Source organism: Mobula birostris, chromosome X (genome assembly GCF_030028105.1).
Source record: "Mobula birostris isolate sMobBir1 chromosome X, sMobBir1.hap1, whole genome shotgun sequence".
In the NCBI taxonomy this organism is placed as follows: domain Eukaryota; kingdom Metazoa; phylum Chordata; class Chondrichthyes; order Myliobatiformes; family Myliobatidae; genus Mobula; species Mobula birostris.
Window position 1 is genome coordinate 48,735,074 of NC_092402.1, and position 13,773 is coordinate 48,748,846.

Sequence of the window (13,773 nt, forward strand, 5' to 3'; positions counted from 1 at the left end):
CCTGTATTCATGTGGTGCAGATAAATCAGTCACACAAAATACAATAGTTATGGTTACACATTGATCAATGAGAAGAAAAACTCCCATCAGGTTGAAAATTAATCCAACCAATCCATTTAAAAGGATCCTGTCACATACTATCAGTATACCCAGCTGGACAAACCAGGACTAAGCCAAGACTGATCCCTGGTTCCTGCATGCCAGCAGAGATCCCTCAATGTCCAGCCCTAGGAGAGGAAGGAAACAGCCAAAGTCCCACCCAGGATGGAAAGTGGCCTTGTAAATGGGCAGGTCTTCACTGGGAATTTATTTTTATCTCAATAGAACCGAATTTTAGAAGTGCAGATCACAACACACAGTCACTGTTGTACGTCATGTGGTTGGAGCAGAATGCTGAGAAGGAATCTGTCCAAAGTGGAGGGGTGGAGGGTGCTAACTGGGGCCCCAGGCAAAGGTGGCAGAGTTGGGCCAGAATCAATGGAACTCGACCCACACCATTTAGGGGTGGGGTGATGGGTTGGAAATCTGCTCCACAAGTTGCGCATTCTTTCAGAATGATTTTAGAAACATAATTCACTTGCAATTTCCCTGACATGTCGCAACCAGAGAAAATCCTCTCCTTGTGACATATTTTCACTGGATCTAGCATCTGGAGTCTTTCACAAGAGCCAATTATCCAGCCACAATTAACTTGCAGTTTGATGAAGGGAAAGACTTCTTTCAAATCAGCACAATAGTTGGCCAATGTTCTTCTTATATACAGCCCACAGATGAACAGTAACACAAATCTCCTTCCCGTTATCAAACAAATGTACACTGAACTCCTGTTTGCCCCTTCTCCTCCCCACCTTTCCACGTGCTTTCCCAAACGACAAGAACAAAAAATACATGGGAATCACAGCCCAGAGAGGGCCGTGAGTAAGGATTTAACATTCATGGATGCAAAAGGACAACTGTAATGTGAGGAGAGACAAGACAAACAATTGAACACAGATATACCGCAGACAGAACACACACAACAACCAACAATGGCACTAGCCACTGGATACAATTCAGAATACGTTACCTGCTCTGTATATATTTCTTAAACTACCAAAACGCTTTAATTTCCACACCCTGCGTTTGGCTGCACCCAGAATCCAGCAAAGCAAGAGGCAGAAACAATTGGAGAAAGACATTGGAGAGAAGATTACTGCAGAGTACATCAACAACTGCAAAAGGAAACAGCTGCCCAAAGGGAGAGGGCCTGGGAGTGACGATACAGTCTATCTCAAATTGGGCATGAAAGAAACAGTGCCATTTAACCACTCAAAAGCATGCATTTGATGTTATACAAAACCCACAAGACCTACAGAGGATAGTATAAACCGCCGAGAGGATCACTGGGTCTCTCTCTCTCTCTATTTGTGACATTTACCAGGAGAGCTGCATACAAAGGGGACAAAGCATTGTTGAGGATCCCTACCACCTATTCCACAATTTCCTTGACCCACTACTGTCAGGAAGCAGGTACAGGAGCATCAGGACTAGGACTTCCAGACTGGGTAACAGCTTCTTCCCTCCGGCTGTGAGACCAATGAATACCCTGCCACTCATAAGGTCTCATCACTAGGACAGGGAGCTATTTACTGTTTACCTTCACTATGCACTACATGCATTTTAATTATATGTATTTGATTACCTTATTTGTGGCAATATTTTGTTTTATGTGCTATGTGTGATATACCTTTGTGGCTGCACCATGGTCTGGAGGAATGTTGTTTTGTTTGGTTGTATGATAACTACAGTCAGATGACAATAAACTTGAACTTGAAGATATGAGTGCAGCATTTACAGCCCATCCCTTATTGTCCTTGAACTGACTGACGCGCATGGCCATTTTAGCTGCAGATTAAATTCATATATAAGTCACAAAAGGATGCCAGAGTTCCTTCACTATAGTTAGCCAGATAGGTTTTGCAACAATCTAGCAGTTTCATGTTACCTTTTTAATTCCAGATTTACCCACCCCAGACATTCTCTCTTTTCCCCTCTCCCATCGGGCAAAAGATACGAAAGCCTGAAAGCACATACCACCAGGCTCAAGGACATCTTCTACCTCGCTGTTATAAGACTATTGAACAGTTCCCTAGTACAATAAGATGGACTCTTGACCTCACAATCTACCTTGTTATGATCTTGCACTTTATCATTTACCTGCACTGAACTTTTTTGATAACTGTTACACTTTATTCTGTATTGTTATTGTTTTACTTTATTCTACCTCGATGCATTGTCTAATGATTTGACCTGTATGAACAGTATTGAAGACAAGCTTTTCACTGTATCTTGCTACATGTGACAAAAATAAACTGAAACCAAAACCAAAAACTTAATTAACTGCACTTAAGCTCCCCAGATGACATATAGGGATTTGAATCATTAGTCCAGATCTATAGCCACTGGGCTCCCATGCCCTGCCAATTTCTTGATACTAATTCAGTTTTATTAAGTCACTTAGATGGTAAAAACCAGGTCTCAAGTGATATTCGTCTTCACTAAGAGCAGTAATTAACTGTTGAAGGTCTTTCATCACAACATAATCTCAGCTGACCATTTTTTACCATAGTTATCATATCTCATCTCATGATAGCTATGGTACAAGATGATTGTATGTCTGTTTCTCTCTCTCTCTCTCATACACACATACACACACTCACATACACTTTTCTTGTTCATCAATTACTAAGTTTTATTTTTAAAGTAAAGTTTCAGTAACTTTATTCCTAATCTTGGTAAGAATTAAGGTGCAGGAAGCTTGCAAACAGTCATCAATGTCGGGTAAAATATTAATTTCAGATCTGAGATCGATACACATTCTAACATGTGGCACTGGCAGTATGTGAAATTTTGGCATAGGTCACCCTTGATATTGAATGGAGGAACAGGCTTGAAGGGCTGAAAAGCCTCCTCTTGAATTTTCCTTACAATTAATTGCTACTTGACAGCTTGAAGATTAAAATGCTCCTCTGAATAACTTTGCTGATCTAATTAATGGCTAATTAAATGACAACGTCCTCCAAGTTTAGTCTTTCTTATCTCAATTAGAGGAACATGGTGTAATTCAAATGGAACATTTGTGGAACTGTTAGTTCTGTGAAGCTGCAGGGTTCTTTACTGAGAGTGATTCTTTACAGAGGGTGGGATCCTGGGATCCTGGTAACCAGCTTCAGGAAGCACAGGAACTTTTACATTGCAATTTCCCACTTTATTCAATGACTGACTGGGAAAGGGGAGAAAGGAATGAGTTAAGATATTGATCTCAACAGACAGACCTGACACCGTCTCAACTGAAGGATGGACAGAGGAAGACCTCACTCAGACAATATGTTGGGCGTGACAGCACAGGCAACCTGTATCAAGTTACACTTGCTGCTCAGATAGGTAGGGAGGGAACCTGTTCGAATAGCAGGTGAAAATAAAGAGCCTCCACCAACTGGGGCAACACAGAAAAAATACTGGAGGAATTCAGCAGGTCAGGCAGCATCTTCGATGAAAAATGAAACCTCCATAGATGCTGCCTGACCTGCTGAGTTCCTCCAGCATTTTTTGTGTGTTGTTTGAGGTTTCCAGCACCTGAAGAATCACTTGTGCCTCCACCTTCTGCTATCCCAGTAAACAGTCAACCCAATCCACAGAAGTCTCGTCCCCAACCGTGCCCACCAACCAACACTTATTGGTTAAGCTGAATATACTTCTTCATTCACTAACTTTATTTTTATTGTATTCAGAGATACAGCACTGTAACAGGCCCTTCCAGCTTAAGAAGCCTGCACTGCCCACACCCATGTGACCAATTAACCTATTAACCCGTATGTCTTTGGAACGTGGGAGGAAACTGGAGCACCCGGAGGAAACTAACTCAGTCACAGGGAGAGTGTACAAACTCCTTACAGACAGTGGCGGAAATTGAACCTGGGTCACTGGCATGTAAGAATACCACACTACTGTGCCACCCAGTTCTTTGGTGAAGGAATACCAACAGGGAGGGAGGCTGGCCCAGGATTCAGACCCAGTAAGGAACTGTGATATACCTCCATGAGCGGTTAGTGTTGTCTCGGAGAGGAGCCCGCAAGTGGTGGTGTTGCCCTGTGCCTGAAGCCCTGGTCCTTCTTTGGTGAGTGGTCATGAGTTTGGGAGATGCTGTTGGAGTCACTTGGGCAAGTAACTGGACTGCATTTTTGCAGGTGGGACACACAGCAGCCTCTGTATGCCAGTGATGATAGGAATGAGTGTTTAGGGTAGTGGCTGGGATGCCAGTCAAGTAGGCTGCTTTGCCCTGGGCGGTGTGGAACTTATTTGGAGTTGTTTGGGATGCAATTATCTAGGAAAGTGGAGAGTATTCTATCACTTTCCTGAGATGTGTCTTGTTGACGGTGGAAAGGCTGTGGGGAGTCAGGAAGTGAGTCACTCACCACAGAATACCCACTTTTTGACCTGTTCTTGCAGCCATGGTATTTCTGTGTGTGTGTGTGGGGGGGTGTCCAGTTGAATCACAGGATGTTGATAACAGGGGGATTTGGTAATGCTACTGATGGCATGCGGTTAGACTCTCTCTCTCTCTAGTTAGAGACAACCAATGCCTGGCACTTTTGTGAAGCAACAAGCATTTACCACTTATCATATTTAACCAAACACTAACCTTTCTTTCACTGATGCTGAATGACAGATTGGATTTGCATCAAGGACTGATCTCTAGAACCACAACTTTCCTCTCACAAACTGCACAGAATTATAGGGGAGAATGTAGGACCAGCACTAAGTGACATTATAAAGAAGGCACAACTGCATCTCTACTTTCTTAGAAGTTTGCATAGATTCGGCATGTCACCAAAAACTTTAACTCTAAATATCACGGCCAGATACGGAAGCACCAATGCTCAGGAACAGAAAAGTCTACAGAAAGTGGTGGATACAGCCCAGTCCATCACAGGCAAAGCCCTCCTCACCAATGAGTATATTTACATGGGGCGCTGCTACAGAAAGCAGCATCCATCATCAAGGACCCCACCATCCAGGCCATGCTCTCATCTCGCTACTACCATCAGGCAGGAGGTCCTGAAGCCTCAGATCCCACACCACCAGGTTCAGGAAAAGTTGTTACTGTACAGTCAGTGGATCCTAAACAGGGCTGCTCATTTGTGGGTGCAGCTGCTGAAGTGCTCCTTCTGTCTCAGTCCAAGAGCCCAGCAACTAATCAAACACCCACCACCCAATGTGCCAGCTCATGACTATAGGCTTCCAGACCTAACAATCCTGCCCCCTTCACCACTTGCTGATCGTCGTGGGACTTAATCCGGGATGTTAGGGTGGATTCCCTCAATGGGGAACTCTTGTGTGTGACTTTGTTTACTCCACACCATATGTGCTGAACACAATCTTATCATCACAAACACTCTCTTTGTCAGAAAAACAAATTCAAGGCATCCTGGAAGCACCTCCAACCTTGTCAACTGACTCCTTCCACTATATGAAGATGCACCCCCCAAATCAGTGTGGTTTCTGTCCATCCAGAGGTACCACTGATATGATCTTCACAGCACGCCAGTTACAGGAAAAATGACATCTCATTGACTATGCCGTTGTCTGAACTAGGGACTGCTGTGATGTGAATATCACAAGAGACATGATTGGCACAGATGAATGCTGGACAGATCATTGCCTGATCCGCTGCACCATGTCCATTAGACTCATGAAAAGGAGGAGAGCTCATAAGAAGCAGACCAGGCCAAGACTAAAAATTGAGATCCTACTTGACACTGCTACCCAACAGCACCTTCAGGCCTCGTTTGGGGAAAACCTTCAAAAGGAATGTCCAGAGAATATCAAGGAACACTGGGATCCGCTTAGATCCACTGTCCTCGACACCCACGAAAAGATCCTTGGGTACAAGTCAGGAAAACAGCAGTACTGGTTTGATGATAGTGACATGAGGATAGACAACTTCTCTCCAAGAAAAGGGAAGAACTTTGTTCCCAGCAGAATGACACTGGCAGCAAGGCCAAAGGAGAAGCTTATTCCAGAGCCAAGGCAAATGTCAATCGCAGGGTGAGGCAGCTAAAGAATTCTTGGTGGACTGAGGAAGCCCTGGAAATGCAGAGACTGACAGACCCTGGTGACAGGAGATTCTTCAGTGTCACCAAAGCAGTCTATGGTCAAAGTTACTTTAGATTAAACCCCCTGCACTCAAAGGATTGGAAGAACTTGCTAAAGGGTTGGAAGGATATCAATGAGTGATGGAGAGAGCACTTTCAAGAACTTCTTAACCACAATAGCACTGCTGAACCAGAGATTACAAACCAAATCCTCCAGAGACCTATGAAAGAAGACATGTGGGATTCTCACAGTATGAAAGGGGAACATGGGGAGAACATCAGGAGCCTGAAAAGTTGTAGTAGATGGTTTCCTCTCTGACTGGGGGTCAGTGACTAGTGGTGTGCCACAGGGATCGATGCAGGATCCTTTGTCGTTTGTCATCTATATTAATGATCTGGATGATAATGTGGTTAATGAGATCAGAAAATTTGCAGAGGACACCAAGATTGGGGGTGTAGTGGACAGCGAGGAAGGCTATGACAGTTTGCAGAGGGATCTGCATCAGCTGGGAAAGTAGGCTGAAAAATGGCAGATGGAATTTAATGCAAACAAGTGCTAGCTATTACACTTCGGTAGGACCAACCAGAGGAGGTCTCATACAGTGGACCGTTGGGCACTGAGGAGTGTGGTAGAACAAAGGGATCTGGGAATACAGGTCCATAATTTATTAAAAGTGGTGTCACAGGCAGATAGGGTCATAAAGAAAGCTTTTGGCACATTGGCCTTCATAAATCAAAGTATTGAGTACAGGAGGTAGGATGTTATGTTGAAGTTTTTTAAGATGTTGGTGAGGCCTAATTTGGAGCATTGTGTGCAGTTTTGGTCACCTACTTACAGGAAAGAGTGCTGAGAAAATTTACAAGGATGTTGCCAGGAAAGATTATAATGAAAGTTATAAGGAAAGATTGAATAGGATTGGGCTTTATTGTAGAAGATTGGGGGAGATTTGATAGAGGTATATAAGATTATGAGGGGTATAGATAGGGTAAATGCAAGCAGGCTTTCCACTTACAATGGGTGGGACTACAACCAGAGGTCATGGGTTAAGGGTGCAAGGTTAGAAGTTTAAGGGGAACATGTGGGGAAACTTCTTCACTCAGAGGGTCACGAGAGTGTGGAATGAACTGCCAGTACAAGTAGTGCAAGTGAAGTTGGGGTATGGAGGGCCATGGTCCCCATGCAGGTTGATGGGAGTAGGCACTTTAAACGGTTTCAGCATGGACTAAATGAGCTGAAGGACCTGTTTCTGTGCTCTACTTTTCCATGACTCTATAATACTTAATTATTCTATAATATTTCAAAAGTTTCAAAGGCTTCAAAGGTACATTTAATGTCAGAGAAATGTAGACAATATACATCCTGAAATTGTTCTATAATATTTCTATACTTCGTAAATGTGCACAGTTCTGCCACCAAAATGCACATATGTATGTGCCCCTTTATAGCTGTATTACCTCACCAGTTGTATTACTGATGAATACCAGTGGATGTTGAAGATCAACTTGCTTACTAACAGATCTTCAATATGACCTTATTCATGGTAATGGACAACTTAATACACAATGATGAATTCTGCTGCCTATGTATTTATTCTAATAATGGATGCCATGGAAGCATAGTGTTAGTGAGACACGATAACAGCTCGGGGCGTAGGAATTTGGAGTTCAAACTGGAGTCCTCAGTGAGGAATTTGTATGTCCTCCCCGCGGAATACGTGGGTTTCCTCCGGGTGCTCTGGTTTCCTCCCACAGTCCAAAGATGTACTGGTTAGTAGGTTAATTGGTCATTATAAATTGTCTGGTGATTAGGTGAAGGTTAAATCAGGGGTTGCTGGTGGCGCAGCTTGAAGAGCCCAAAGGGCCAATTCCAATCACAAACAAGAGAAAAACTGCAGGTGCTGGAAATCCAAGCAATACACACAAAAGAAGGGAAGATTTAAACTTCTTCAGATAAACTTCTTTTTATGTGTTGCAGGGCCTATTCCAAGCTGTAACTCTAAAAGAAAATCACAAAATCTAATTGCTGTGAGAAGAAAGATTGTTTAAATAAGAATTATAGATTAATTAATGTTAATCACACATCCTGGAAGTCATTTATCATTTAATATGATTTTAGACTTTTGTCTGTCTTAAGCTTGTCTGAACCTGAATTTAGATCTCACATGAATTTGGACATTTACTGTAATAATTCATACAACGATATTAGAACCCCTTTGACACTAATCAAGTAACTTGAATAAGGTGCTGCTTAATAAGCACAGGTGTTTTTATTATTCTGTCTGGTCACTTTAAGGGAAGTAAATAAGTCTAATAATAAACCAATTACCCATTAATTTTTAACACAAGAGATGCTGCAGATGCTGGAAATCCAGAGTAACACACATGAGATGCTGGAAATCCAGAGTAACACACACAAAATGCTGGAGGAACTCAGCAGGTCAGGCAGCATCTATGGAAATGAATAAACATCGATGTTTTGGGTTGAGACCCTTCTTCAGGACTGGAAAGGAAAGGGGCAGATGCCAGAATAAAAAGGTTGGGAGAGGGGAAGGAGGACAGGCTAGAAGGTGATACGTGAAACCAGGTGGGTGGGAATTGTAAAGGGCTGGAGAAGGAGGAATCTGATAGGAGAGGAGAGTAGACCATGGGAGAAAGGGAAGAAGGAGAAGTGCCAGAGAGAGGTGATAGGCAAGTAAGGAAAAGAGGTAAGGCTGTGGGGAATAGAAGCAGAGGGAAGGAGGCGGGGGAAAAGAAGGAAAATTACTGGAAGAATTTGATGTTCATGCCATCAAGTTGGAGACTACCTAGACAGAATACTAAGTGTTGCTCCTCCACCCTGAGGGCAGCCTCATCATGGCAGAAGAGGAGGCCATAGACTGTCATGTCAGAATAGGAATAGGAATTAAAGTAGTTGGCCACTGGGAAATTCCACTTTTGGCATATGGAGTGGAGGTACTTGATGAAGTGGTTCCCCAATTTATATCAGGTCTCACCAATGTAGAGGAGGTCACATCAGGAGCACCAGATAGAATTACTCCAAGAGATTCATGGGTGAAGTATTGCATCAATTGGAAGGACTGTTTGGGACCCTGAATGGAGGTGAATGAACAGGTGTAGCATTTCTGTCACTTGCAGGGATATGAGCCCGGAGGGGAGGGTAAATGGACAAGGAAATCATGGTGGGAGCAATCCCTGGGGAAAGTAGAGAGTGGGAGGGGGAGGTAAAGATCTGTTTGATGTTAGGATTACATTGAGGATGGTGGATGTTCTGGAGAATTATGTGTTGGATGCAGAGATTCATGGGGTGGTAGGTGAGGACAAGAGGAACTCTATCCCTGTTAAGGTGGCAGGGAGATTGGGTGAGTGTGAATGTCTGGGAAATGGGGGTGAGTGCAGCATCAATGGTGCAGGAAGGGAAACTCTGTTCTTTGAAGAAAGAGGACATCTCTGATGTCGTGGAAAGGAAAGCCACATCCTGGGAACAGATGCAGCAGAGATGAAAGAACTAAGAAGAGGGAATAGCATTTTTACAGGAGACAGGGTGGGAAGAGGTATGAGGAAGATAGACCAATTGATTGTTGTTGAGTGGACAGAGTTCAGGATACTTGGCTTAAATGTTCAATGAAAGTGCATGTATTCAACCAAAATGGAGATGCTTGTCACTTTAAGACTTAAACAAGTCCCTACATGGGTCAATTAACAGGGCATGTTCTGGTGTTTTGAATTCAAATTGGGAGATTGGAATTTGAATTAGCGTGACAGGGTAATGTGTCAGTCACGAAACATGAACTCAATGAACTGTGTGATGCATACAGTGAGAATGAAGTTAAGCTTACATTTCCTTCACACACTCTGGGTCACTGTAGAAGCATGAAGTTTTATACCCTCATGAGGCCAAACATTGGAAGGAATAGTGATTATTACAAACCAACTTTGCTGGTCAACGCAAGCTCTAGGGCAGTGATCCCCAACCTCTTGGCCGTGGACCGATACATTGCCGCGAAGAATGCAGTGGTGCAGCAGTAGTTGGAACACACCCAGCACATCTTTAAGAGAAAAGAAGCCGAAATAAACAAGCTAATTAATTAGGTGCCGCCCAGCATGTAAATGTCGGACCAGATCAGAGCCGATTGCCGATTACGTCGCCTCTGATCTGGGCTGACGTTTACGTGCCGGGCGGCACCTAATTAATCAGCTTGTTTATTTCGGCTTCTTTTCTTAAAGATGTGCTGGGTGTGTTCCGACTACTGCTGCACCACTGCATTCTTCGCGGCAATGTATCGGTCCATGGCCAAGAGGTTGGGGACCACTGCCCTAGGGCCATTTGAAAAGGTCTCAATTGAACAGTGTACATATTAATCCTCAACTATGGGAAATATTGGGATGGTTTACAGTACATTCCATTAAGGCTGCAGCCCAAAGGATGCTTATGTAGAAATAAGTCAGCACAAAAGCAACGTAATTAAATGGTCTTCACTGGGATTCCTTTTCAGACAGTGGTTTATGATCTGAAATCTGCTGCCTGAACGGAATGCCAAGTCAACAGGAACCTACAAAAGGGAAATATTTGATGGGAATACAGTTCAACAGAATGCTCTTGCAATAAGCCAGCACGGGATCACAGACAAGGTTGGACTGGGAGCAGCGAGAGGCAAATGCTCTTCTACTGTGCTTTCAATGAGGCTCAAAGCTGCTGGAGGCTGGAATTTCATTGTCCTAATTGGCCCTCTGGCACCTTGTTGTCAAGCTGTGTGACACCATGACAGCTTTCCCTCCATACCCCCCACCCCACAGAGTTCTTTAGCATTAGCATTTCACTGAGACAGAAGGCCGTTAGTAAGCAGGTTGCATTGGGTTTAGGGTTTATAGTGAACAGCAGCCACACTCCCCCCGCCACCTTACTGACACCCACAGAAATGGCTAAAATACTTCTCCACCAAAGGAGCAGCGAGGCAGAAACAGATGACCTGCCACATGCTGCCGAGCTCACCTTCTGCTAGGCCCACCGTGCCGTCAGCCTTGCTCATGCTCTTCTTCCTCCGGTGCTTCTTCCGGTTTATCTGGGGTGAGGGAGGCAAGTCCAGCTTGCTGCTTGAGGGACTGCATGCAGCTTCCCCTGTGCCAGTTCCTTCTTTAAAAAGGGGAGGGGGAAGAAATGTAGAAAGTGAATCATCCTCACTGCCGTAATGCTGAAATTCACTTTTCCAGTGCACCATCTGGGTTACCGGAGCCCATTTTGTCCTCCTGTCCCTGAGGCCAATAGCTATCCCTCAGCCAACACCACTGAAATGGGTGGTCTGGTCACTTACGCTCCATTTGGGATCTTGATGTGTAATCTGCTGAAGGGTACATCACTGGCAGTAACGCGCTTTGGGATAACCTGGGCTTGTGGAACGCTTCATGGGAAAAGCAAGACTTTGCTCTGTAACCCGTTCCCACTGATATTGATCAAGAAATCCTAGCCTCAACTGGGATTATAAAAATAACTGAGCTGCCTCCACAACTATCTTGTCCAAGCTAATCCAGTTCAGCACATGCAAGAAAGCAAATCCACAATGAATCAGCCTCACCCGTTATGCTTATCCAGCAGATGTTGCTGGAACTTGGGCGACTGAGTTACGGAGAGAGGTTGGACTTGAGCGTAGGAGAGTAAGGAGTGATCTTATAGAGGTGTATGAAATCATGAGGGGTATAGGTAGGGTGAACGTACATAGTCTTTTTTCCAAGGTTGGGAAATCAAGAACGAGATGGCTTAGGTTTAAGATGAATGGGAAGATATTTAATAGGAACCTGATGGTCAACTTCTTCACTCAGAGAATGGTCTGTACATGGAACAAGCTGCCAGAGGAAGTGGTGGAGGCAGGTACATCAACACTGATAAATTTGGATAGGTTAATGGATAGAAAAGGTTTTGAGGGTTATGGGTGGCCAAACATAGGCAAATGAGACTAGCTTAGATGGAAGTCTTTGTTGGCACAGAGTAGAGTCATCGTCATAGCAGAGAAACAGGCCCTTCAGCCCATCTTGTCCATGCTAGCCTGGACGTCTTCTAGTCCCATGTACCTGCTCCCAGACCATAGCCCTCCATACCCCCCTCATCCATGAAGCTATCCAAACCTCTCTTAAATGTTACAATTGAACTCGCACCTATCACTTCCACTGACAGCTCCTTCCACACTCACACCACCCTTGAAGTGAGTAATTTCCAATTCATATTCCTCTGAGATGTTTCACCTTTCACTCTAAACCTATTTCTAGTTCTAGTCTCACCCAACCCAAGGGGGGAAAACGAGGGGTCACAGTTTGAGGATAAAGGGGAAGCCTTTTAGGACTGAGATGAGGAAAAACTTCTTCACACAGAGAGTGGTGAATCTGTGGAATTCTCTGCCACAGGAAACAGTTGAGGCCAGTTCATTGGCTATATTTAAGAGGGAGTTAGGTATGGCCCTTGTGGCTAAAGGGATCAGGGGGTATGGAGAGAAGGCAGGTACAGGGTTCTGAGTTAGATGATCAGCCATGATCGTACTGAATGGTGGTGCAGGCTCGAAGGGCCAAATGGCCTACTCCTGCACCTATTTTCTATGTTTCTGTGTTTCTATCTCCTCTCATTCTCCTGCGCTCCAGGGAATAAAGTCCTAACTTATTTAACCTTTCCCTATAACTCAGGTCCTCAGGTACTGGCAACATCCTTAAAAATTTTCTCTGCCTTCTTTCCAGCTTATTGATATTTTTCCTGTAGGTAGCTGAGCAGATTAACTGAGCCAAGGACCTGTTTCTATGCTGTATGACTCTATGACTCTATCTACATAACGTTTTATTTAAGCAAGATAAGAACTATTATTTTTCCTTCTGTAGTAAGTAGTTTTCCTCCTAATTTTTTGGCAATAAGATGTATAGATTAGAGTGCTTCAATCATTCTGTACTACATTTATAACACGCATATTTCACTGGTTATAATTTACTTGTAATGGTGAAGTGCAGGCTTGTAAATGTCAGTGTGGAAAGCAATTTCTCCCTTGGGCCTCGTTATGGCCATGTGCTGGGCTGCATAAACCTGTTGGATTAAACTAGTAGCAATTTAACACGTACCATTTAGATTCTGGCGAGTTCAGATCTGAGAAATTCAAAGTGAAAGCTATTACTCCACATTTATAAAGCTACAAGAAGCGCTGTCATCAATCTCTGAACTGTATCTGATTATTAAAACATACAGTAGCATACAGAAGTTTGGGAACCCCAGGTCAAAATTTCTGTTACTGTGAATAGCAAAGCGAGTAAAAGATGAACTGATTTCCAAAAGGCATAGAGGTAAAGATGACACATTTCCTGAATATTTTAAGCAAGATTACTTTTTTTATTTCCATCTTTTACAGTTTCAAAATAACAAAAAGGAAAAGGGCCCGAAGCAAAAGTTTGGGCACCCTGCATGGTCAGTACTTAGTAACATCCCCTTTGGCAAGTATCACAGCTTGTAAACACTTTCTGTAGCCAGCTAAGAGTCTTTCAATTCCTGTTTGGAGGATTTTCGCCCATTCTTCCTTGCAAAAGGCTTCTAGTTCTGTGAGATTCTTGGGCCATCCTGCATGCACTGCTCTTTTGAGGTCTATCCACAGATTCTCGATGATGTTTAGGTCGGGGG

The 13,773-nt window shown here is 43.7% G+C and overlaps 1 protein-coding gene across 2 annotated transcripts in view; it reads right to left on the minus strand.

Moving 5' to 3' along the window:
• The window catches only part of LOC140191476 (arf-GAP with GTPase, ANK repeat and PH domain-containing protein 1-like), a 188,138-nt gene that overhangs the window by 13,320 nt on the left and 161,045 nt on the right, over positions 1-13,773 (minus strand). Inside the window, exon 13 of one of the 2 annotated variants that reach the window (XM_072248921.1) lies at positions 11,125-11,262. In XM_072248921.1, coding sequence (XP_072105022.1) covers positions 11,125-11,262 — 138 coding nt within the window. Of the gene's footprint in view, positions 1-11,124; positions 11,266-13,773 lie in introns of both variants that reach the window. The other variant, XM_072248920.1, reaches the window with a different exon arrangement.